General features: G+C 40.1%; 1 protein-coding gene across 1 annotated transcript in view; it reads right to left on the bottom strand.

Moving 5' to 3' along the window:
• nell2a (neural EGFL like 2a) overlaps window positions 1–27,044 on the bottom strand; it is a 79,616-nt gene that overhangs the window by 49,042 nt on the left and 3,530 nt on the right. The window contains exons 3-12 of the mRNA XM_079682319.1: window positions 20,007–20,157; window positions 18,530–18,703; window positions 17,644–17,740; window positions 14,076–14,148; window positions 13,050–13,132; window positions 12,532–12,660; window positions 10,319–10,421; window positions 8,001–8,092; window positions 6,461–6,566; window positions 5,549–5,677 (exon numbers count right to left, since the gene is read on the bottom strand). Of these exons, the coding sequence (XP_079538445.1) occupies window positions 5,549–5,677; window positions 6,461–6,566; window positions 8,001–8,092; window positions 10,319–10,421; window positions 12,532–12,660; window positions 13,050–13,132; window positions 14,076–14,148; window positions 17,644–17,740; window positions 18,530–18,703; window positions 20,007–20,157 (1,137 nt within the window). The remainder of the gene's footprint in view (window positions 1–5,548; window positions 5,678–6,460; window positions 6,567–8,000; window positions 8,093–10,318; window positions 10,422–12,531; window positions 12,661–13,049; window positions 13,133–14,075; window positions 14,149–17,643; window positions 17,741–18,529; window positions 18,704–20,006; window positions 20,158–27,044) is intronic.

The raw sequence follows: 27,044 nt of genomic DNA, 5'->3' as shown, positions 1-27,044 counted from the left end.
TTGCTTCTAGATAACATATAAAAGGTTAACAAATGAGATCTGAAAGTATTCCCGAACAAGAGCACAGTAAGGAATGTTTGCCTAAAACTTTGGTGTCCAGCTGAGCTTTTTATGAAACTGCAACAAAATATATGTGATCTGTTTAATACAATCTTTAACGTGAAAGGATCTTACAATGTGGCAGTCAAAAAAGTAAGATCGATAAATGGATAGATACTTAATTGATCCCAATTTGGAAAATGATTTCGTCACAGAGGCAGAAGTGTGTTCAGACGTTAAAATACAATACTTACAAAAGTGGAAAAGAGAATTAACAATCACAAATAAAATGAAAAATATGATATCAAATATAAACAAAGCAATATAAAATATTCTGGATGATTAAAATAAAAAGACAAAAATACTAAAGGGTCCAAAAAAATATATTGCATGTTTTGGAATCTTCATGGGATTTCTTGGACATATAATAATACAATACAATTTATTTCTAAATAATGAATTGATGAACTGCTTTAAATGTCCTTGGTTATGCACAGACCATGAAACAAAAAGCAGCCAAAATATTGAAAATAATATTTTCTTGTTCTTTTCAGAAGTACATTTTAAAGCAAAACTATCTTAAAGGTGACCTATCATGCAAAATGAAAAACACAACCCCCTCTATTTTCCTCCATACCCAAATCTCTTAAAAAGGGGCTGCAACGGATCTGATACAGACTGATCCAGATTTGAACACTTCTATGACGTCACAGAAGTGGCGGTACGGCTATTGGGCCAACTCCACCAATCAGGAGGAGACAGCCACGAACATTGCCGTTAGAAAGCGCTGGAGACGCTGTAGTACATATGCCAGGCCTGTAGATGGTGCTGTTCTCACAGAATCAGCCCATGATGCAAAGACAGTGTTAAATTGAGTGAAATGAGGAATGGCTAAAATGCATGATCTGTTTGGTATTTTGAAAAATAAAAAGTATAAATATGCCTTATATAGGTATGGTCCTACAATATATTATTCAAATATAACATGATAGGTCCACTTTAATGAGTGTGAAGAACAACATCTAGCCTTCACCCAGGATCAATTCAGAGTGAGATATTTGTTGTAGTGTTTTATATCTCTTATTTCTAGAAACCAAAAGACTGAGAACATTTTATTTTTGTATTGGGGGGAACCAGCCGTTAAATCTTGTTGTCTTCAAATCTATCAAACTATATAATCTATCTATATGTGTGTGTAATTGTAGTGAACATAAATATATAATATCTGATATCTGATATATTAATCTATTTTCCAGCAATGTGCACTGTTCCCTGATGAAGTGAGTCAGTAAAATAACACTATCTAGGATACGCTTCACATGACAAATAAAAGCCTGTTTTACGTTGTCTCTTTCTATTTCCTCGGTTCTACAGGATATTATTTTGTATTTCACTATTCCCAACTGGGTGCCACACAAAACACCCGAGTAGCACTATTTTGGAATGTGGAGACTTTCTTAAGTAGGGCATTTGAAAACCAGACAACAATGGGATATTGCTCTCTGTCTGCAGTCCTTACAATGCTGAGATGAATAATGGTATTATCTGAACACATTGAACTATAGTGATTGTTCAATTTAGAGACAATCACACAGTCTGTCACTTCTCCACTGCTCGCCCCTCCGTCTAATTCTGCCCTAAACACATGCATGCATGTAGCGGAATAAGCCTTCAGCCGGGCTGCGCCGTAAAAGAAATAACTGGGCTCTTTTTTTTTTCTGTTGGAGAACTCAATGCTTTAACACACACACACACACACACACACACACACACACACACACACACACACACACACACACACACACACACACACACACACACACACACACACACACACACACACACACACACACACACACACACACACACACACACACACACACACACACACACACACACACACACACACACACACACACACACACACACACACACACACACACACACACACACACACACACACACACACACACACACACACACACACAGAGTTACACAAAGGCAGGGCTAGTATCCCCTTGAGTTTTCCCTACTGCTGCTTCTATGAAACATTTACACAGAAGTGATCTCATCGGCTATTTTGAGCCCATCTCTGACCTAGGAATGTTTTAAAGAGCTAGTATCTGTCTATGCGTTATGTGATGTTGGTCTTTGTTTGACAAGATTAAAATGACGTAGCGTGTGTGTGTATGTCTGTAAAAGCCTATGCTCCTGTGGTCCTCTCTGTCGTTCTGCTTCATGATCTCTCTGCTGTATTTAATACATAACCTTGCCTCTATATTCGCATCTCATCTCACAGGCATGACTGTTTTGAATCTCATCTACTTTTGAAACTAATTGAGAATTGAAAGCAGACAATTGTGTGGCTGCACATGTCCTAGCAGCCACACAATAGTGTATCTATTACATGAAGGCATTTTCTCATCCATCTGCAGGATCCTCAATGTGTTGGCAAGACAGTTGTTTTATTTTGCACACAGCACAAACAGAATCATAAGTTACAGGAACACACTTAACATCGATTGCTTTTGAGAGAACTCCATCAGTAAATTGAGTCGATTTCAGGTTTCTCTGTGCAGTCTCTGATGCAAACACTCACCACAAACACTGCCTTCCAATTTCATAGCGAGAGCCAGGCTGTTCTTGAGGTGAATATTGTTGATGTTGGAGGCACGAGTGTGTCTGCGTGTACTTAGTTTCACACCGGTAATGGGATGTGTTGCTCTATGCTTATTTTCTAAAACAACGACCCGCGAGGAACATGTCCTCGGATATTGCACAAGTGATAATGATGAATTGAAAAGCAACCGAGCTGCGACACGGACTAGAATACGGAATATTTTATGGTTGTGTTCAGCATATTTTCAGAGCAAAGAATGTCAATTTGTGAGTTGAAAATAAATCTAGCCTTGACGGAGGACCAATTTAGAGTCACATGTTGGTTGTCGTGGTTTATCTTTATTTTTAACACCTAGATTAAATGGATTGTGAGGCAATTTTCAAAGAATGAGCATTTCTGTTTACCCAAAGGCAAACTGGGGTATACAAACTGTGGGGCGGGAACGTTCAAACTACACAACACTGACTTATCAGCTCTTTAAAAAGTCAATATGGCGAACCACAGGGAAACAGCATTCCTATAAGCAACCACTATTGTCTCTGTTTTCATATCCAGCCCCTGCTGAGGGAAATATCTATATATTGTGCTGCTAAATGCTCGGGTTTCTACACTAGCTAGCTGCTATAGTAGTGGTTAACAGCTGATTTATCAACAGGTTGATGAAAGTGATGAAAGTGAATCAGGAACTAAAACAATGAGCTGAAAGACAATATACTGTAGCACTCTGTAGAGCTTATGAGAACTGAGCATTTGGATAATGATTATTTTGTAAGATAGCTATTACAGGCGACCCCTTTAACATTACAGAGTTCATCTATTGTTTTTTTAAATACAAAAACACCTGTATTTACAAATTGAAAATATGATACAAAGCAAAATAGTCCTAAAGGATCTCCCCTGATTACTGTTAAATTATCATATGTACTTTGTGAGTACTGTTCTGTTCCTTCGGAAAAGCATATTATATTAAAGTATGTTTTTTGTGTTAAATCTTAATCTGAGAAGTAATTAGTAGAGAGTTACCTCAGAAACGGGTTTACTGCCAGGTGGGTTCACACATACGAGGAATTTGACTTGATGTCATGGTGCCTACATAAAATATATAACAAAGAATCTCCATATAAAACAAAAAATCTAATACAAAGTTATACTGTAGCATTGTGCTTAATTAAATGTAAATTACTTTTCACCGCTGTAAGAATTATGTTTTTAAAAGAGACCATAATTCAACACTGATATGGTGATTAAGGAAAGCATTTGCTATGTGATCAAAACCCACAACTAACAGAATCATTTCTTATTATTGTAACACAGATACTATCTTAATGTATGCAGCTATACTAAGACCGTCTAATTACCTAGCCACTGCAGAAGCTTTGAACAACTACTCTTCATTTAGTTCCCTGTTTAACAAAAACCCGACACTTAAGCCTCATCTTGATGAAGGTGACAGCGGATATATAAGAGGGAGTGTGTGGACTGCAGATAAAATAAATAGGCCGAGGCATTTTTCTCACAAACAGATGCTCGAAAACTGCACACACACGATGCAGGAGGAAGATCAAGAAGGCTGTATATTGACAAGGCAGCTGTCAAGGTCATAGGCAGAGGAATCTGAATAACTTTGATGCCATGTTTGCTCATTAATAGCAGCGATGCACAGGGATAGCTGTTATGACATGATGTTTACTACATATTTTACTGCGGGATAGCATTTAAGATGATATAGTCATCATTTTTTAACGATGTATCTGGTGAAACGCAGTCGAGATGATAGAGGGGGAATTCAGCTGAACGATCGTCAATTTAGAGAGTGAACGTTTGAACTCTATGCAGGTTTTTCAAAACTTGAACATCATCATAAAAAATGACCTGCTCAATGAGGTATGCAGCAGGTTTTTCATGCGGATGATCGAAAGGTAATCTAAGGAAACATGCGCTGTTTGTGTAAGACAGCAGTGCTGATTTAATCATTCACATTGTGTGTTACATAATAAGTGCAACGTGGCTGAAGATATGTGAGTCTTAGTGTGCAATTAGTCACATGACCTCACTAATGACGGATGGCGTGACATTTATCACTCCAGCAGCAGAGTGACACATGCACACATTAAGCCCTTAAGCATGTGTTTGTATCACAAGTTGATCAACTCACTGAGAAAACAAACAGTAGTCTCATATAATAATGAAAAGCAGTTATTGCGTGTTGTGGACACAAATAATGAGGGGATTACAGTGTCCCATCGCAAAGGGATTATGTGATAAAAGCCTGAATTGGAAAAATGTATTCGTGGGTATTTAGCAAATGTCTACATTATCTTTTTGCTGTGTATGCATTTTTATTTTTAACAATTAATTGTGCATTTCAAATCAAATCAAACTTACTTAAGCGGCACAAGCATAGTAGCAGCATGGCAGTAAAGGGACAATAAAGGTTTCAGATCAGTGGATACTAATGTTACCTTTTCATGAAAACATATCAATTGTATTCATTGTGCATGATGTGCAAGTTGATTTTGCTTCTTCTAAAAGGTGTAAAATAAGCCGTCACGTCTCCTTATATGATTAGTGTGAGATGACCCCGGGAGGAATAAAAGAAACAACACAACTGGCATAAACCAGCTCAAAGCAGAGTGTCATAATCAATATACATACATTTCAAGAGTTTAAAATCGATGCATAATGCACTCCGCACCCTCGAGACTTTCCACTGCATGATTTCAATGTCAAACACGTTTCATTATTTGACTGTAATCCATTTTTGTTTCCGAATTCTGCGTCCTAGCCATACACAGCAAAGAACAGGTTCCTCTCATGACCCCTTTGATGCAGCCCATCCCCTCTCGGAGGGAAAACAAACTTCAGCTGAAAGTCACGACCATGCCTTACCTTCACAGTAGGCATTATCGTCTCGCAGTGGGCGGAAGCCATCCTTACAAACACAGCAGTCACCCGCCTCCAGGTTCACGCAGTCGGAGTGCTCCACGCAGCCGTGGCCCTCCGAGCAGAAGTCATGACCTGCAGGAGGAACGCAGAGGGAAAGGTTGAGCTCCAGAGGAGAGATGAGGAGCGGAGTGATGGAGGCATAAAGGGCGAGTGGAAAGGTCATGTCAAAGTATAACAGTCGTTTGTCTGAGCATCCTTACCATGGCTTCCTTCTTAAGGCACATTAGGGCAAAGAGGCAGTCATTTGCTAGATTTCCCTCAGTTAAATCTGACTTTATAATCTGAAGGGAACATTTTTTAAAGTTCTGCAGACACTGGGAGGAATTTGAGCTAAACAAATAATACATTAACATGATTTTGCCAAATTCCTACAAATCACAGATGGTTTGTATTATTGCTGTTTTTTAGAATAAAATGCTGCAACCGGCAGTCATTGACTTTAGTTATTGCAAGAAAACTTCCATCTAAACTGAAATGGGGAAACTAGCAACTTAAAATAATCATGTTCATCCATAGAAAATTATTGTTAAACATTATAAAATTAAAAAACACTATCTCCGGGAGGAAATTTGATTTTTGAACACTTAGAAATTAAATACAGTAAAAATAAAAAAAAGATATATAAACAGAGGTTGAAGTAAAACTGCACATTGCACTACAATATATAACAACAATTGATATGTTAAATATGTATATTGCAATATATACAGTAGTTAAATAATATTAATAGAGATATTAATGCTGAAAACCAGATTACTGCTTGAAATGTAAGGTCTAAGGTTTAAGGGTGAAACCCAGTAATAATTCAAAAAAAGAAACATAGTGATGTCATGAAGGCCGATGTGTCCTCCATACCTCTGCAAACTTTGCAGCATCTGCCATTCAAGGTGATCTGCTCCGACTCGGCACAGTTGAGTTCGGGGCAGGGCTCGCTGGGAACCACGCGGTGCATGGTCCGGTCCTGATGGCAGAGAAAACATTCCCCTTGAGCTTAAGTCCACTCTGCCCCTTCATTTGCAAAGGGCCTGAATCTAATTATAAAGGAAATTCTTCTTCTATTGTGTTCCCTCTTTCCCCTGTGTGTTCATTACAAACCAATTACTTATTGGTCAATAGCCGGGTTTTTTCCCAGCAAAACTAATTCTGGAAGGAAATCAAATCTGTCTTCCTCTCTCCTTCTCAATGATTTACATAACGATTCATGATGCATCTTTATAATACAAACAGTGAATCAATCTTGCGGATTATCTCTGCGTGTGTGTTTAGTCGGAGAGTAAAACTTGATTAGGGGGTTCCTTTTCCCAGCATGCCTTTGGCAGGTCTCTCTAATGATCTCACCCGTGTCCCTCTGACTGATGCTAATTAAGAGTCATTAACATTAGACACAGTTGGACAAATACAAAAGGCAGTTTTATCTATTTGTAGTGCACAAATATTTTACTTGAGGATAATCTTAAACCAGTCAGTCATGAAGTGTCATGACCTCGGCTTGTACACAGATCATGCTCTCTGGAACAAAGCTACCCTAAAAGTCCCCCAAACAACTTTCCAAACAAGCCGCACCTTCTACTTCTTGCCACCCTCTACCCACCTCCAGACAGAAGATCAGAGGCGTGACAAGCAGCTGTCAGGGGAAGCCTGCAGGAGTCTGCAGCGAGGGGCTGACTGACAGCACTCCCCGTCCCCATTTCTTTGATCTGCCACTCAGTTAACTGGGACTACAGATGGGCCAGGTGTGGGCAAGCAAGCCAGACAGCTGTCAGAAACTACAGATTCTAATGGGGCTTTGCAGAATTCATGGAAGGGGCTGGTTAATACAATAGAGTTGGATGATTAGAAACTTCAAATCACTGTTCTGTGATTGATTGGGCCTGTCTGGCGTAATGTCATCAAGTGAATTACTCCCAAAAGTGAGCGACCCACCCATCTGGTACGTGAGACAAAAGCCCAACATAACTCTGAATAATTGGGAATGAATAGCATTTGGGACCACTGTGGTATCTGATGAGTGACAGTTGCATTACTCTTGCCTACAAATGTAAACCTAATTAGAAGGATTTTGCCGATTTCTTGACATCACAAAGAAAACGCTGAGAAGCCAGATCTATGAAATGCAGCTGAAGTGGACAATCCTGCATGCTGGCTCGCTGAGGTTTGATTTATCCTCACTGGGTGGGCCAAGCTAGCTGTGGGATGAGTATTTAGTGAGCTGTCATGCACGGATACATGGAAATTATTAGAGTCAGTTATTGTTGATTCTCTTCCTGCATCGGATTGATACTAATCGTGTGTGTGTGTGTGTGTGTGTGTGTGTGTGTGTGTGTGTGTGTGTGTGTGTGTGTGTGTGTGTGTGTGTGTGTGTGTGTCTGTGTGTGTGTGTGTTGCCATGACTTACCCTGCATTCAAACAGCAGGCACCTGCCAGAGGAGTCGCGCACAGCCTTCTGATCCCCTTCCACCATCTCTCTTCCACCAAACAGGCAGACAGCTGGGTGGTAGACACATAAACATCATCAGCATACACACACTAAATAAACACACACACACACGTCATAAATAAGCCCACTTATAAAGCACATCGCTCCGTTGAAAATACATGTAATGAATATCATATTCAAGATGATAAGCTGTTGTTTTGTTGCAATGCATGATGTAACCAATCCAACGGTGTGTGTGACTAAACGCAATTGAAGTGCATATTGCTGTGATGTGTTGCTCATTTTATGACATTGGTTGTAGAAGAAATGCTCAGTTTATTTTTCATGATTCATTGTTTTGTTTTAATTTTGCGCACTGTGATTACAACACATTAGGAAAAGGAAAATAAAAAATAACCCCTATTTTTCCAAAATATATCACCTGTATTATTACCTAATTAAAATAGCTATCGTACATTTTCATTTATTATTTTTAAAGCAACTCCCTAATAACCTCATCATATAAATGAGGTTTTATCCCACTGCCCCCCAAATATATTCACTTTAAGGTCAAATCCAGATTTGTTTGTAGACATGGACTCTGGCGGAAATGGGTTATGTAACAGTACTGTTTTATGGATAATACAATCTGTTTTTAAGTCATGAGGTAAATTGTGATAAACAAAAGCAAGCATATCAAACCCAATTGAGCAACTAAGGAAATGATGAAATAATTAACATGTGGAGAGAGAAAGCGCTTCCCACTGCAACGCAGAGGAGAATCCATGTCGTACAATTTTAGGGCGGGGGCTGGTGCGAAAAATATTCAAATGGGCAAGAAGGCCATGTTTGATGAGCAGTCTGGGTCAAACCGCTTCAGACTCCTATGAGGAAGAGGAATGATTGACACCGCCGGTCGGGGCCCTATCACAAAGCGGTTTATCATGAAAGCGAAGGACTTCTGAAACAGCCATTTGACGTTCTACTTGACAGACCATCAGAAAAAAATTAATCAGACTCAGAACTCCTCCCTGCAAGGCCTTGTGCTGCCAGATACTGTAAGGCTTTCATTTGGAGAGCGAATCATGTCTTTGTAGTGGGGAAACTTGCGGCACTCTTCTCTCTCCAAAGCCTTAGCATGCGTAATTAGCTGTGTGTTTGTCTACCTCGTTGAGATAAGTAAGCACAGGGGCGTTGAGTTTAAGGGGATTACCAGCTACGTGTTTATATTTGTGTAACACAGCAGCATGCTTCAAAACCCCTGCGTTGCAACCACGACCCATGGGTCATTGGAGAAGATGCCGAGGTGTGCTGATTAGGATCCAGGACTAATGGTTTCGTGCTGATAAAGACTCTAGTCTACTATTTACTTTGCCAAGGAAGCAGGAGAGCAGCAGCGTGTGGGAGTGTGTGGTGAGGCAGTTCTCAAGTGAAGTCAGCATGCACAAGATGTGGAGTGAGATCTTCAAAGAAATATTATAAATGTGTAAAGCCTCATTCATATGGCCTGTGACCTTATACAAGTCACAGGTGGGAAAACTCTTATTAATACGGAATTCATATAAATTATTCCCTTTTCTATACATTAACAGCTTTTTTCCACCTTTCTTTAAGTTTCATTCGGGTTAATACCAGAAGAATGACGGGGTGAGAAAAGCTAATATCCTGTCAAATCCATTTTTATTGAAAAGGGAATTGAAAGAATATGAGATGATGAGTGCCGCGGTGAGGAGGCTAATAAGAGTTCATTGCTGAGCTCAAAGTCTTGTGGGAAAAAAAACAGACCCTCTATGTAGATTTGTGATGAAACAGAATTATTTATCTGGCGAGAACATTTCAGCGCTCAAATAAAAAAAAAATGGACATTTAAAAAGACACTATTGCCAGTTAGAGTGTGCATCATTTCAGGCATTTAACATTTCTTTAGTTTTCTCCCAGCTTTAACATGCCTGCCATAAATAGGAACTACTTTACATGACATGCAGCGATCCAAGATATACTGGCTCATGTCAGTGTGACTGGTGGCCATCTGTGTTTTGAAGCTAGTGAATAATTGATTAGTCCATGTATATGCAAAAGGATGGACTCATCTCAAGAGGCATGTTAGGAGGTAGCTTAGCAACACAGCGGAGCCCTGGTCAATTGTCAGGCAGCCCTTGTGGAGGCGTGATGCGTGCTCTAAATGTGGCACTGGTGAAGGTTGCTGGGCTGTTATGTGTGTGAGTGTGTTTGTTCTCAATTGCGTCCATGATTGTTTGAGTGTAGGAGGGTGACGGGGTTAAGGGTACTCCACTCACGCTGGCACTCCTTGCAGCAGGCACCCTTCACGTAGGCAGGCGCAGTGCCCGCCGGGCACTGAGGGGGAGGGCAGGAGACGGCCTCGCATTGCACTGTGCCATTCTGGTAAAGAGAGAGAAACACAACACGTTGTTTGAAGAGGATACTGGATTGCTCATGCTCATTGGGATGGATATTACATCACTATCAAGGAAAGATCCTTATTATGTTTCTTCCTCTTTTTTAAAGATTTACAATGTTTTGACACGGATCCATTGAACTGAACACAGTAGAATGTATGTAATGTGTGTATTTAATGTATTTCAATATAATGCACGACATATCCTATCCAAAGATGTTTGTGACCAAATAAAATATCTTCTTCTGTAAAATGTAAGGGATTATATATGTGAGCTCAATCTGCTGTATAATACATTTCCAGTGGAATTTGATATGTTTGCTTTCAATAAAAAAAATACAAATTGTTTGATCACTTGCGTTACAATAGACGGAAAACTAAATGCTTTTCAAAGATGGGGAAACACAACATGTTTTAAGAGGATACTCGATTACGGAATTGTGATATTTGTGTTTTAATACCAACAGACATTTTACAATTAAATCGAAAGTTGTCTTTCTAGTTGGCCCACAATGTTAAGGAGACACCATTGATAAACAACTTCTATTAAAGCATTTAAATATCAGCATCATAAATGGAGGTGGGACTAAGCCACTTACTTAATTACTTAAGATGCTGGAAGGGATAATACTGGCAGAATTCAAAGGTGTGCTTACTCTTTGCAACCGAAGCCTTGAACCTAATCATAACCTAAAGTAGATTTCAATAGCAACCTGTAAATGTAATATATTTGAATGCTATCTTTTTTCTCCGGCTGTGCCTGTAATTAACACTGCTTCCACGGATGAAAGCTCTGTGACAGCAACATCTACGAAGCTGATCCACATAATTGATAACATCTTAATGCGTGACCTTTGAATTTCAAAGGTCGCAGCTAATTGCCACCCATAAGGTAAGGAACATATCCCATCTAATTCCTTAATCGCAGCTCTGGAATGGCAACACACCGTTCCTGGCGGACGAAGCGATTTCATTGGATGAGTGGGCAGAACAAATCCCTGATGATAATTATCATCTGTCAAGAGCAATTAGGTGCGCTGCACTGAGAGATATGTGATTTCCTTTTTTTTTTTGCATGTTGGGTAGTGGTGCGCGAAGGCATCTCATTGGATGGTTGGAGTAGTTCAGAAGCAGCGAATGAGTTACATTTTCCAAAAGCTGAGTAGACTGACAGGGGGTGAAATCTGTTTGTTGATGTGGTACAAGCCCCACATCTCCAATCGCTTCTAATTCTCTTTTTGGCAATTATTCACACTTTATGTTGCGCCAAGGAGACCCTTGAGAGAATTGAGCATCACTAAGCACTGTTGTTGATGCATCTAATCCCGAGCACTGTGGAGCTTTTCAATACAGTATCTTTTCCCGGGTAACTGGGGCAACACGCCTCTAATGCTAGAAAATAATGAGAATACAAGCTGTCGACAATAGGGCCCCTGCACTCTGCACCTCCACCCTAGCAAAACACACCCACACACACCCCCACCAGAACACATTGATGAGCAAAACAAAAGCCAAGATCAAGAATGGGAACAACAAACGTGTCAATGCAGACACACAGGCACACACCCAAAAGTGCTGCGTGCAGACAAACACGAAACAGCACGGAATGTTGCAGACATGATGAAAAATGTATGTTCTTGCTTTCTCTAAGGCACGGTCGCACAGACATGCACACACACAGAGAAACACACACAGCTATTTATTATATGTTATGCTCACATGCCAGAAAACATGTATGTATGCATGCAACAGCTACACAGAGAGTATGACAAGCACATCATTCCTGATTTATTAGCCACACACACACTTTTATGCACCCACACACACACATACAGACACACACACATCTGCGCACTACGCACACACACTTAATTAAAATTGCATGCCCTCCCCTTGCTTTTTATTACTCTAACACACACACACACACACACACACACACACACACACACACACACACACACACACACACACACACACACACACACACACACACACACACACACACACACACACACACACACACACACACACACACACACACACACACACACACACACACACACACACACACACACACACAGAGAGAAGCCCCACCGTGCATGTGCAGTTCCTGCAGCCATCTGTCCAGCCCTCGTCCTCCCTGTAGACGACCCCCTTGACGCTGCAGGTTCTCTCACAATAGCAGCCATCGAGCCCATTCATCTTCTCCTCCGCCCTGGACAGCTGCTCACGCCATCCGCCCCCAAAAAACAAAAGGCAAGAAGGAGTGAAGATGAGAGGCAGCCTCATTGTGTGTCTATATGCTCTTGTAGAAAGCAGGGCTTCAAAAGCAGACCAATGGCCTCACTAAGGAAAGTCATTAAACACCATTAACCCCATTTATACACACAGTGTCTGCATTACAACAGAGAAGACTTCAACTTTATTTAATGTCTAATGATAAGGTGTCACTGACCGCCTGTTGCAATCAATATGAATGAAAGCAGCACATTGAGTGTATATTATAGCACAGTTTCAAATTGAGTTTATTAAAAAGGGCAATTCAATTAAAGACAATGCTACAACTGCAGAATACATGTCAAATGAAGTCAAGTTAAATCCCATTACATTACCTTGCTGGATGTTTTAGCAAGGATATCCTGCAGCTCCATGATTTTCTGCACAAGTCCGTGGAAATCGTTGCAGGTCGGGCATGCTGAGATAAAAGAGACAATGCAGCATACTGAAATGTAGTACGATATAATTATCGGCAATCATGGTAATTTATGATAATTTCAAATTAAGAATGTTTTGGTTAAAGATAAAAAGTGCACATATTTCTTTCAAGAAATGTTGAATGTTTTACAAATAAATAATTACTTTTCAACTGTAAAATAACAAATCCTGGAACATTGGTTAATAATATTGCTATCTACAGTACCAAAGTTATGTAATGCTCCCATTTGCTTTGAATCATTTACTGACTCACTAACATCAGCAGCAGCACACTGCATTTTATCTCTTCACTTTCTGTCATTGGAAACATTTTCTGAGCCGTTCCGATCTACAAGAGGACATTATTTACTGTCAACCGCAGTAATCCATGTCCGATGGCAGCTTTTGGATGCGTGGGGACAAACTTATGTTGGAAAATCATGTCAAACCATTACATGTTTGAGTGTCTACGCGTAACATGCAACAAACTGGAAAGTAAGCATGACCTACAAGAGCCACCGTGGTGAGACGGACCAAAAAATGAGTGCCATCTGCAAATACCAAAAATCACAACATCCAATTTAAAAAGGCTTTCACTGCACTAGGATGTCTCTTGTAATTGCCTTAGCTATTACTATACCGACAGAAAAAAGGCTGCATAAAGTTGCATTTTGTAGTATCATTGTTCAGAAGAGAGTTTGGCAATTCCTCCCTCTTACCGTTTGATTGGCTATCTGCAAAACATTTTGTAAAATGTTTTATCGAGGGAAAAATTGTTTCTCAATTGCAAAGCTGTTTAAAGTTGTGTTATTCCCGTGAGTAGTCTTTCAGGCATTTAAATAAGAAAAACAAATCAGTGCGATAAAGAGCCTTGCAAAATCAGAGCCAGAAGTAATTTAAATGTCATTAAATTAAATACTTAAAATGTGTAAGGCTTCACTCACTTCTGTTCAGATCGGGACACTGTGCGATGTAACCCTGTGGCATCACCAGGATCTCCACGTCCTGCATTACTCCCTGCAAACAGAGACAAAGATAAACATTTAAATCAAGAAGAACGTTACCTTACAGAAGGCAGACAGGCCATAAAAATGAGGTTGAAGCATGGTGATGTGTAGTAAGTGGATAAGGACTGTGGGGGCAACGGAGTCTGAGCGTGCTTGTGGTTCATTTTCCACATGAGATAACATGGAACCGAAGTGTTGGCAGAACATGCAAACACAGATCCAACAACTCTTTTTATGAGAGCCTTGGTAACTGCAGCAATCATAAAAATGAACACAGTGAGAAAGGAGTGCATCCGGGAGACAGTGCACATTTATTTTTCAATCTGGGGAGTTGGAGACGGAGAAGTCAGTTTGTAGATAATATGCTGTGGCTCGGGTGAATCAAATCAGAACCGGACAATAACAGAGAGTTAAGAGAGCCAATGATGTGAGAGTTTTATTAAGGAGATGGACTTTTCTTTTTTTACTCAAATGTTCTCTGATAAGCATAAACAAGACATACAGAATCAATTTCATTCATAACACCCAATTGATAGCCTTTCGTCCTGTGGCCAAAGACACACACACACACACACACACACACACACACACACACACACACACACACACACACACACACACACACACACACACACACACACACACACACACACACACACACACACACACACACACACACACACACACACACACACACACACACACACACACACACACAGAAACTGTGTCGCCATGGAAACCTGGGCCATTTCATTCCTTGAGTGCATTTATTTCCCTTACAGAAGTGGTGTGGTGCAACTTAGGAGAAATTGTTTTTTAAATTGTCTTGCCACTTCAATTTACAGGCCATACATTTAAAATCCTGCGGAAATGATTTGCTGATTTTCCACGGCAACGTGTTGAAATGGAAGCAGATTGGGGTTGTGTCTGTCAAACTTGTAATGAAACCATAAGACTATACATTTCATATGCAGCCATGGGACACATTTTCCATCATAGAGTTAACCTCATGTGATCTGTGATTTATACTGCGCTATTACTAACTAGGCTTTTTGGAGAGAATGTAGTTTATGTCACATGAAGTGAGTGAGGGTTCATCATGAGTCAAATAGTTACATAAGGAATTTGAATCAAATGATTTAGATTAAATTAGATCCCTTAAAAGTAAAAATAATTATGAATACATTGTCAAAAATGTTGTAATATGTAGTACAGGGGAACATGTTTTTTTTTGTTTTTTTTACAAGTCTTTTTATTTCATTATAGTGTACAATAATCGATGCCATTTCATATATTGTAATATCACAGTACACTCACTACACTCCCCCCTCCCTCCCTCCACCCGCACATGCCCACACTGACGAAACCAAAAACATTTATAGAAAAAAAAAAAAAAAAAAAAAAATGTTTATCAATATAACTTAAACAACAGAGCCATGAAAATAAACAGAAAACGGAAAAAAAAACAAAAAAAACAGGGGAACATGTTTAATTATTATGAATTATTTTGTATTTCTAACAAAAATATTCTTTAGACCACACAAAAACAGATATTTGAACACAGGGATAAAATGAAAATCTAGTTTTTATTTCCCCTGTGTCTCTAAGCAGAGACTTTGTTGTAATGCAGCACTATCAAAACAACCGGTTTGCACCTTCTGGCACTTGCAAAAAAGAGAGAACTTTAAAAACTCAGCAAAGTGCTTTCTCTGTGTTTACTGCCGTATACATTACACCCTGTAGGATGTGGGACGTCAATGTATGTTTTTCCATCTGTACCGGAAATTGGACTGTGATAAACAACAAGTGGCAGACTGAGAGCATACATTTCCTACGAAACGCAAATACTCAGGAGAAGATATATCTGAGTGGACTAAAAAAACAAAACCAGAAAAACATCTAGGAAATAAAATCCCATTTGCGTGTTGTTTCTTGTTAAACTAAATTCAGTTTTCAGCGTTTCTAGTTGGAACAATTTGCTTCATCAACAAATAATTCACAAGAAATGACTTGTTTCAGCAGGTAAGTAAGAGAACAAATATTTTTGCTCTCTTACAACGTGTTTGGACTGTGAAGAAAATACGCTCATTCTGATAAGAGTCTTTACTCTTTCTGTTTGCGATGAGGTTTACTCGTCTTCAGATGACACCCACGTTAAGACATTGACTGTTTGTCTGTGTGAGTGTGTGTACTAATGAAGGCGTGTGTTTTAAAAGGAGACGTGCCTTCCTAGCAAATAATCAAGGCTTCAGAGAGTGGCGATGAGAGATGCTGCTACGTGACAAGATTAGTGAGTGACCTCCAAGGCTTCTCTCATCTACCAATTAACACGGCAGAAATTCAACCACCAGGACACAATGTGTACACACACACACACACACACACACACACACACACACACACACACACACACACACACACACACACACACACACACACACACACACACACACACACACACACACACACACACACACACACACACACACACACACACACACACACACACACACACACACACACACACACACACACACACAGATTAAAATAGTTATAGCTGCTGATAAGCTGACATTTCGCCCCAACATTTCTCCACTGGTGGGAAACTTTTGAGTGCATTCCAGTCTGGAAGAGGCAATATATGTCTCCTTACTGATGCTTTACTAAGCTTAATGAGCATTGTCCAGAGTCTATTTAATGATTTCTGCTTGGAGTGTTGTGGAGGATGCTGGGTTAATTTCACTCGGCTTAAAACAAATAATGACTGTATAGTCAATTCTAAGGGTACGCAGAACAAACCTCGATTTAAACTGGTAAGCCTTGAGAAATACAGGCAGCTGCTACAATAAATAAAAGCAAAAAAGCCAAACAAACAGGGCGGAGAGATGGATGTGGGGGAGCTGCATAACTCATTCTTGCCATCCTTCAACATGGATCTGCGCAGGGATCAACATTCATACTGTGGGCGAAACCCCTGAAGCAATTGGAAACAGGACTCAGAGAGACACGAGGAGAGCTGGAGCTTTGATGGCAAACACTGATTGTTTATTTGGAGTTACGGCCGGAGAATTGACAAGACAGGTGGTGTGTCACGAGTTGACACAGCGGTTGCCAAACCAATTCTGAAGAACTCTTCTGCAGCTCGAGGTTTTAACTAGTTCGGAGTGGAATAATCAACATTCTTTATCAGTGAGACTAAACAATTATGGACCCTGAATCTAACTAGAGCTCTCGTCCATAGAAAAGAAAGTGCACCAGGGAACCTACGTCCCTGAAGAGTAAACTACCTCATGGCGGCTTGTGCTCTGTCATAGACTGGCAACAACAATGCGCCCAAGCTGCCCCTCCTTAAGAGAGATAGCAGCAATACCCAAGGCCGTAACTATGCCATGGGAAAGGAGACATTGAGAGGAGAAAACAATGAACTGGTTCGAAGGTTGAATACCTAAGCAAATTATTCCCTAACACCACATACACAGAGAGAGAAGTTTGCAAAGGTGCTCACCTTGAAGAAGCCATGAGCAGCGTTTCTCTGTCCGAGCCAGAAAGAAGCATCCTCAGGTATATCCATGTAGGGGGCTTCCACTACCCGCTCATAAATCCTGCAAAACAAATACAAATGGGTCCATTTTCCGTTCAACTTTTTCAATTTTGAGTTATAACCTTTGTTCCTCCGTTTAGAATAACATAATCCCCCCCCCAGTGCTTCAGGTCCTGCCCTGCTAAATCCTTCCTTTAACTCCTTCCCTGAGGAGGGTATAGATAGCCACATGCTTTCCACGGTGTGGCCTTCTGCTCCTTTTATTGTGCCAGCAAGGATCTTCACACACAAACAGTAACAACACTTCCATTCAGCAGATGCACGGATGATGCAGGTCGACTCAGGGTGCATTCGACCTGAGTTGAACCTATCTGAAACACTGGAAGAGGTTGCTCTTTATACATCATGTGCAGCAGAGTCCAGGGGCGTGCAGTTACTAAACCACAGAATTACTACCTCAACACTTCTCTGTCTCTCCCGCTCTCCTTTACAAGAAGTTAGTTAAATGATGTTTACATTTCAATGTCATAAAACAAATTGTAATACTTAAAATAAAGGCCAGTTAAGAACTATTTGTTATGTGAGATATGGTTGGTGGCTTGCCATGACATTGGAACCTATGAAATTGATAATGACGGTGAAAAAAAACAAATGCACTTAATAAGGTTAGTGTTTGAGCTGATTATATGTGTTGGGGACATCCCTAATTTAAAATAATCTTTCGCAACTAGCGAATAATCATATCTGTGTTTTCTGGATGGCATTGCTGTGTATACATCAGTACCCTTCAAGACAACACATGTATCATGATCGACACATCCAATACACATATTCATACCGAGCCTCTTACCTGTTGCAGTCGATGTGGAGTATGACATGAGAGGCACTGACGGCCAGAGAGACCTTGTGCCACTGGTCGTCCGCCAGGCTGTAAGGGAACACCTCAGTGTGGGGCTGTTGGCCTTTGGTGCGGTAGTGAAGACGCACCTCACTGCGCTGGCCACTGCTCTCCAGCTCCAGGAACCTGCGGAAACAAAGCGGCAGCCACCTGCTTCTAGTAACAGCCATGCAATAACAGTTTCTCTGAGACAATCCCTGGTATTGTTCCGTATGTCTTGTTGCATTAAAGTCTCATTACTGAAACTGAATGTAGTTATTCCTGTTCACAAAAAAAACCCTGAATGCATTATCAGAGTGTCTAAGCTTGGGGTCTCCTTTCGGCTGAGAGATGCACGTCACTCATTTACAAGCAGTGCACTCACATCCCCTCCGATTTGCAACACCATTTAGAGTGTAATCACAACACTAGTCAGGCGTAATGGTACTATATTACTGTTAAGTGCAACATCAGCAACACACAACAATAAGCCCACATGTAGAGGTTCAACTATTTACATTGGCGTATTAGTATTCCAGCACAATCCTCTTCTCCACACCGCTGAGATTCACCCAGCATAGTGACACTAATGGAAAGAGCTGCAGATACACACTCATCACACCCTGCCCTTAAAGAAAGAGTTATTTAAAGTCATTTGCTGGGAACATTATTCAAAAGAAAAATAGACACTCATGCAAGTCTAGCAAAGGAATTGATTTATCTGCAAACTGAATCTAATAGATTTACACTCCCCCAACCATGCATGCACATTCATCCATAAATGCACTGGCGTACACTTCTGACTCTGAATTATTCCTTTGCTGTGTTTCTAAATGAAACCATGCCGTGCTGCTTTGTTGCGTATGAATGGCTGAGAGAGCTAATCAGCAGCGGGGAAAGTCATTAACATCCCTGCGCGCTCTCTGCTCAGGACTGACTTTAATGTACAAACTGTTCAATCAACGCATTATGTGGATTCAGATTGCCTTTCTGATCACCCAACGGCTCAGCTACCACAAACTAATGGAAAGCATTTGCATGCTGACTGCAGATAGTGTCGCATCAGTTTTTGATCAACAATTCCAGACTCAATGTTTGTATCTTTCATGGACTGTGAATAATACGTTGGCATACAGGGTGATTTGCTCTGTTTACTCGACTGGCGTGTAAAACCTCTAAATGTTCATCAAATATCAAATATTACGATTTCAATCAACATATTACAGACTGCTGACAAGAGAAAAACTGAATGGTACTACATTTAGACTTTAATTATGGTTTATCAGTGGGGGTTTCATTTTGGGCTCCCAACGCGTAAAATGCCTTTCAAATGAACTCACGTATACATATTTTTCTAAATGTATTTTAATGTTGTATACACCACTGATTTGGCACAGATTACCCTGTTAACATATTATGTTAACCATGTTATAATGTAAAATGATCCTACCTGTGTTCAGAGTGATGAATGGAGAAGATGACCCCAGAGTTCAGATGTTCCTGTTTGAGGGTCGCCAGCACAGTAAACTCATTCTTGCCCCTCAGCTTCTGGATCATTTTCTTTGAGACTTCGACTGGAGCCATCACTTCCCTGGCGGAGCCTAGAATGAAGACATAAATATCAGACATTATGTAAATGGATAAATTATGGATAACTGCGTTTACAATTTGCCCCTCATTAACCTATCCACACAAAGACACTCCCGCACCAATTGAAGCGACATACCAACTTGGGGTTTGACAAGGATCCATACACGGCATTTGGTCGCTACAGTATCATTTTCTTTACTATAACTTCCATTATTCACAGCATTTAGAGCCAGTTCCTAATGGGGATGACACTGACATTTGAAATGAGGGATGCAGGGAAACAGGAAATTACAGAACTAGAGACAATTTGGTTGGGATTGTACAGGCCCTAGGCTGTTAATATTTGATGTTTTCAAATAACTCATAAATGAAAGATCAAGATTAAACCCACTAAACACAATTACGCCAAACACTTTGTGCAATCAATCTTTATTATTTAGTTTTGCAAGTTTATTTGCAAGTTGGTTTGATCTCAAAGCTGTTTTGATAAAAGGTTAATGTAACCTCAAGACTTCTTGAAATAATAAAGAAGATGTTTCTCAAATCAAGGCATTAGGAAACTAGTGAGCCACTTTTTTACATTAAATAGTTTTCAACATCATGTCAGTTCATTCTTCTCAAAGAACTTGCTGAATCATTAGGTAACAATGCCACCAAATGTTGCACCAAACATATATTGGCTTGCATCAGCTACATGAACAATGGGTTCAATTGGTCTTTCTCTTTGGCTTGGTGTAGGAATAGAGATATGAAGTTATGGTCTTGGGGAGAAAAAGACTAATGGTGTTGGTGTTGAAAGAAGGGCATTTTCTGTGTAGTTAGCTTTTAAGCTCATGTTTGCACCAGTGTGCCCCATTCCTCTTTTCCAACTCTATACAGACGTCTATGCTACTTTAATGGAAGCATCAATAAATGATGACGGTTCTCAGAAGCAATCACATCAAAGAGTTCACTTCCAGCCACGGGATGCATGCAAGATGCCCTGGCATACTTAAGCGCTCCAGGAAGCTAGCATGGTGGCTTTCCCTCTGTGTATTAACATTACTTCCAGCTGGTGGGTGTGTAAACAATTAACACAATGCAATGTGAAACAGCAAGCAATGTCATGACGACAACTGGTACTCACAGTGTACTCATCAGATATGTAGAATACAATGACAGTATGTTAAAATAGGATCATGTTTAAATACTTTTTCAAGACTGGCGTGCTAGCATTAGCCTTTAGATAGAGGCTTTTAAGCCCATCAGGGATTTATTTTGATTAATTTATCTCTAAACAAAAAGACTCACCAGAGGAGATGCACAAGGCACAGTTTCATGCATTATGCATTGCTAGTGGAGTATCATTCCAGTGTCATTGGCTGAGGTGGGACAGATGGCCCAATGACGGCAACAGGAGTTCTGCCTAGCAATAATCTGCTGCCATCAACAGATTCCCCTTAATAGTCAAATCCCGATGACCACAGATGAGGATAATCTCAGACATGATTGGACAGTTCTGTTTTGTTTTGAGGGGTTTTGATCCAAATGACTGACTTGTAATCAAAGCTACACTTAACTTTTATTTAAAGGTTGTTTCATGTGTGCAAAAATCCAGGATGTAAACAGGATTTACAATATCCACGACTACATTCTGGGGTCAGTCTACTGCCATGCCATGTTTTAAACAGAGAGCACACTGATATCTCAATCATGAGAAAAATGAGCGCAGTGGGAGCAGGTGTCAGGGCGGGGTCCATACTGAGGGGAGGCTGAGGAGGCAGGGGGGATGGTGAGGACCGATGAACCTCTACCACTGTGTTGCTCCCAGCTTGGTGGCCAAGAGCCTTTGATCTATGAGTGGATGACTCTCATCACTAGTCTTAATATTTCGAAGGGAATGGGGTTGTTTCAAATGGGACTTTGGGGGATTGGAGGGCGGAGACACCTTCTCATTTAGATGGAGTGATGAGATTGCTCTGTGCAGAGTTGCCTGTACGAAAAGCACGATGATCTCAACACTCATGAGAGGCACTCGAGGGAGGATGAAGACAGCTAAAGCGGAAATATCGCCGCATTCCTAAAAACATACATAAAAGAGCAGAAGATGAGTTGTGCTGTGATGAGAGGGCCAGATTTCCCTTCTGCCAAATCAACGTGGCCCTGCTGTGGGCCTTTGGTCGATTATCTATTGGCAGGCGCCTGGATGGGGCAGCCACCTGCTTCTAACTACCACTCTAATGTGAAAACTGACACAAAATAGCTTGAAAATGATGATCCAGCACATAAAATTCCAATCAGCACATTTTTCAACACAATAACGCAGCTCTTGTCATCTAGTTGTTTAGAGGCTATGATGGTGAGAAAAACAGTTTTTTGAAGAAATACAGAGTTTTTAACAACTGACTAGATATGCTCAAAAGGCCTTGGGCTCAGTAGCATCTCTAGGAAGGGTAGCTTTCGGCTACGGCCTAATCTTATCTCCTGGGTACATTGTGATTAAATGGTTACACCATAGGCAACGATTTCCATCCCTCAGCTTCATTTATAATCTTAAACAGTCTAATATGGTCGTATTTTGTGTGACCCCTAGCACCCATATGGGCTGTAATCCCCTCACACTCCCATCACTTTATTCTCATAGACGTATATTGGCAGCGCTGCACCAATCACTAGCTCACACATTTAGCATTTCGAACAGGTGCCCTGCAGCACAGCTGGAGAGCCCAGATACTCCCAGCTTTGCTACAATCCTTTTCTCACACATTGCTTTCACTTCGACCTGTATTTACAGAAAGTTGTTGTACTCGAAAGAGCTAGAGTTCTCCTTTTTCCTGTGCAAAACAAATGCTGTGAAGGACAGGTGGAACTTTATTTTTATGTCCATTTCATGTTTGGTTTCTAATCTAATTAGTTCCCAGAGGAAAATATGAACAACAAACTGCATTATAGATATTAGATAAGATGATCATAGACACTTTGGTATGTGAATAATTAGGATTCTCATTCTTTGGTCTCTAGTGGATTGCCAGAACAAAATAACACCTCCCACGTCTTATCAACAACATTTTGCAAATAAGAGGGGCCTGAATAAACACAGTGATCCTATCAGCGGAGGAAGGAAACACAATGGGGAAAAAGTCTACTATATTCTTATTCAATAATGTTTTATATTTGGAAAATGACAGCATATTTCAAACAACACATTTTATCTGGCGGCCCGAGAGCAGAGAAGGATATGTGTGGGAGGTTTAGACAAGAGAATATCTCTCCAGAGGGATTAGAGTAATGATAAACTCTCTACCGGCAGCAAACTCCAAACCTTTCATTACTGTCAAGACAAACGCGCAAACACATGCGCACTCAACAACAGGTATACACAGCAACACGGTTAGACACGCAACGGCTGCAAACAAACACGGAGTCAAGGCACGACCACAAAGATTGATGCATTTACAAACACACACAAATGCCGACCCCCCCCCAAAGATGGCTGTTATAGCTCCCTGATATTCCACAGTCAATCTGCATTCGGCAGACCATCTCCCCCCCACTGTGTCTCCACTCTCTTGGAACAAAAACTAAACTGAGCCAAGGGCACCTCCAGTACTGCTTTGGCCAGCAATTTCTCCCCAATTCTCAGATCCCCTCCCCAGTGACCGCCTGTCTGACATTCACACATACACAGAGATAATGACAGCCTTCCAGCCACTGTATAAATGCCCTGGGGGGAAAGAAATGTCTCTCCCTCCGTGGTTACGCTGCTCCTGTGAGGAACGTAGGATCAGGCTCGCCTCAGAAAGCAGCAAGCAAAGCAGACTTTGACTACAGGGAGTTGGGGATCATGTCAGTCAACAGTTTGTCAAGGTTGAGTAACTTTTTGGTCAAGCATCAGAATTCACTGGAAAATCTATAGCATATATTGGAAGAAATGGTGTAATCTCGTGTGGACTAGATTGTCTAGCCTTTTAACTACCAGTCCAAGAAAAAAGCTATGGAAAAATTATTTGTTTGCTTTTTTTTATCAAATGTGACACAAATAACCACAAACAATTTTATTTTGTTGACTGACTACACAGTTTTGTTTTTATGAGCCTCTACAAACTGGTCGAGCTGGCCTTCTATGGTAAAAGTGCATTTTCAACAATCATCATATCCAGCACAGTATTTGTATGTATCAAATTAAAATAAAACACAAACTGAAATGTATTTATTTTTTAAATGGAAAATGAGCAATATATACAACCAGATATATTCATAAAAAATAATAAATTATAATTGTTAAAAACAAAAATGGAAAAAAGTAATGTTAAAGGTGGGGTAGGTAAGTTTGAGAAACCGGCTCGAGATACACTTGTTGTTATATTCCATGGAATGCTCTTAACATCCTGATAGCGATGAATATCTGAAGTGCTTTGACAAAAAATCCATAAAAAAATGTCACCTGTGGAAGCCGTAGTGCTGTAAAAAGCATAACCAATCATTTTAGCCGGCCCGGCTAAAATAACTGGATGGCCTACCTGCCTGTCAGCCTTCCATCTGTGCACAAAATTATCTCGTGCCCTCATTGGTCATGTGCGCATTCTTGTGTGTTGGAGGAGGGGCTCTGTAAGGGAGTGGCCGATTTTTTCCGGTTGTGTATTTTCAAATTCTAGCGCACTCGAGCTGGTTTCTCCAAAATTACCTACCCGACCTTTAAGTGTTTTTCATAATAAAAAAAAGACTTGCTCATCTTACTGTATATGCTGAATGGCCTAACAAGAAACCACTGGCCTAACAGCACATTTCTATATCCTGTGATGGCCTAACTTGCTCATCTGTGTGCAACTTTGGATGAAAGGTGCTATATAAATTATTATCACTCTTTCACTCTGAAACTCATAAGGCAGTAATAGATGTAGTAATATTAACATGAATCTAGCTATTTATTTACCACACTTTATTGGAAAACATCTCTGAAAAAGTCATATTTCTAGTTTACAATATGAAGGCCAATCCGACCGGTTGGTTGAGCATATTTAAAAAAAAAAAAAATGACACCCTTGTTAAAACTTTTTTTGTGCATCAAGTTATCTAATTATGTTCAGTCAGTGCTCTGACACTAAGATATGTCAAAAATGATATGGTTACCTTCCAAAAGTTGACCAAAAAGAGTGATTTCTTCAGCAGTGATTTTTAGCATGCCAACTTCCTCAGTGGAAGCTAGCTGAAGGGCTTTCTGTTCAAACCGCAGTGACATCTAGTGGTTGTTTTGTGCATAACATGTCAACCAAAGGGTAGAGCTGGCTGAATCAGATGGTTAAACTTTTCTTTTTTTTTCAACAAGATATCAAGAAACAAAATGTGCTTTACCATTTCTTTGTTAACTAGACGAAGATGTGATGTCTGTTAATATTCCACCACAAGATCGCCACTTTGTCACTCATTGAGTCCTAAAAATCGTATTCTCCTTCACAAGATCTGCCATGCGTTCCAATATTTCAACATTTGCTCAATTCATATCAACAATAATCTTCATAAAATACGACAGAAAATGAAGTTTCCATTTATTCTAGATAATACTGGAAACATAAGCCTGTGAACTCATTACAGCTTTCTATTAAGGTTAACAAGTTTATCCTGATACCGTACATAGTGTTAACATCCCTCTTTTTGAACCAAACACAAAAAGAAGGAAGTATTTGTAATGTAAGAGATAAGGGGACACAATCCATAATCCTGTGCAAAAATACTTACGTTCAGATTAAACTAATGTGAGACACAAAGCTGGTACTTTAAAAAAATGACAGTCTTTTCAGAACCAAATTCTCCCTTTGTTACGCTATTCCACTGAGGCAAGTCAAAGAGACGCTGTCAATGGAGGCTCATAGGGGGAATTTCACACTAAAAAGTGTGTAACTCTGGAAAAGCCAATTGATTTGTCTGACGCAGACTGCAGAAATACTGACTTCATAATATTAACTTTAGAGTGAATTCTTACACAGAGCAAGGACTGTTGTTTTCATCATTCCCATCTATTACATTGAAATCCTAACAATTTCTTTGCAGCCTCTCCGGACACGAGGAACAATTACAGCAACCAGCCATCCTTTGATGTACTAAAGGAATGTCGGTATTGTCTTTACGATAAAGAAAAAAAATGTGAACGGTCACTGTGAAAAATAATTTGACTTCACATTTTTATAGATTTTTTTTGGAGTCCTGTTTTAAGAAATGCACTCATTAACTCAGCTTAATGAGAGTAACAATGGCTTGAAGCACCTTTAAGTTGAATTTCAAGAACATCCTTGCTTAGCCAGCTATATTTGGATCTTGACTCATATTAGGGATTAGAAGTCAGAATATCTTGGCTTGAGCTTCAATGATTGTGACCACTATTTTATAATCGCTCTCTTTCAGGGCACCATCATTCATAGAGGTTATAATTTTAAATCCTAAATTGCTATGCCATCTTAAAAAAAAGAAGTTAGTTGTGCACATTTTATCGAGTTTTTTTGCTTGATAAAAGCACATTTTTCTACATTATGTTCTGCTTTATTACATTTGTGGACTTGAATGGTGCATTTAAAGTACATTGCACAACAGTAACTGCATTGAGACAAATGGTAAAATACATTAAACATGGGCGCCAGGAGCACTGTGTGATTCATTTGGTAGCAGGTGCTTTTATCCAAAGCACTTGACAGTCTAAAGACAGCTTACAAGTCAAGCATGAATGTAACACTAACCTCTTTTGTCAGTGTTAATTACCTTATTGATTCCTGTAGGTAAATTCTCATTTTGCTTTCTTGTCCTTCCTTTAAGCGTTGAGTTTGCTAAAAAAAAACGGCTTCCTCTGCCTGAACCTGCTCAATGCAATTGATCAGAGTGTACAGGCGCTGCTTTCTCATATACAGTAGACGCCTGAATCTTGGTTCTA

This window comes from Notothenia rossii, assembly GCF_949606895.1.
Source record: "Notothenia rossii genome assembly, chromosome: 5".
Classification (NCBI taxonomy): domain Eukaryota; kingdom Metazoa; phylum Chordata; class Actinopteri; order Perciformes; family Nototheniidae; genus Notothenia; species Notothenia rossii.
The sequence above is the reverse complement of the archived record's forward strand: the minus strand, read 5'-3'. Positions and strand labels throughout refer to the sequence as shown.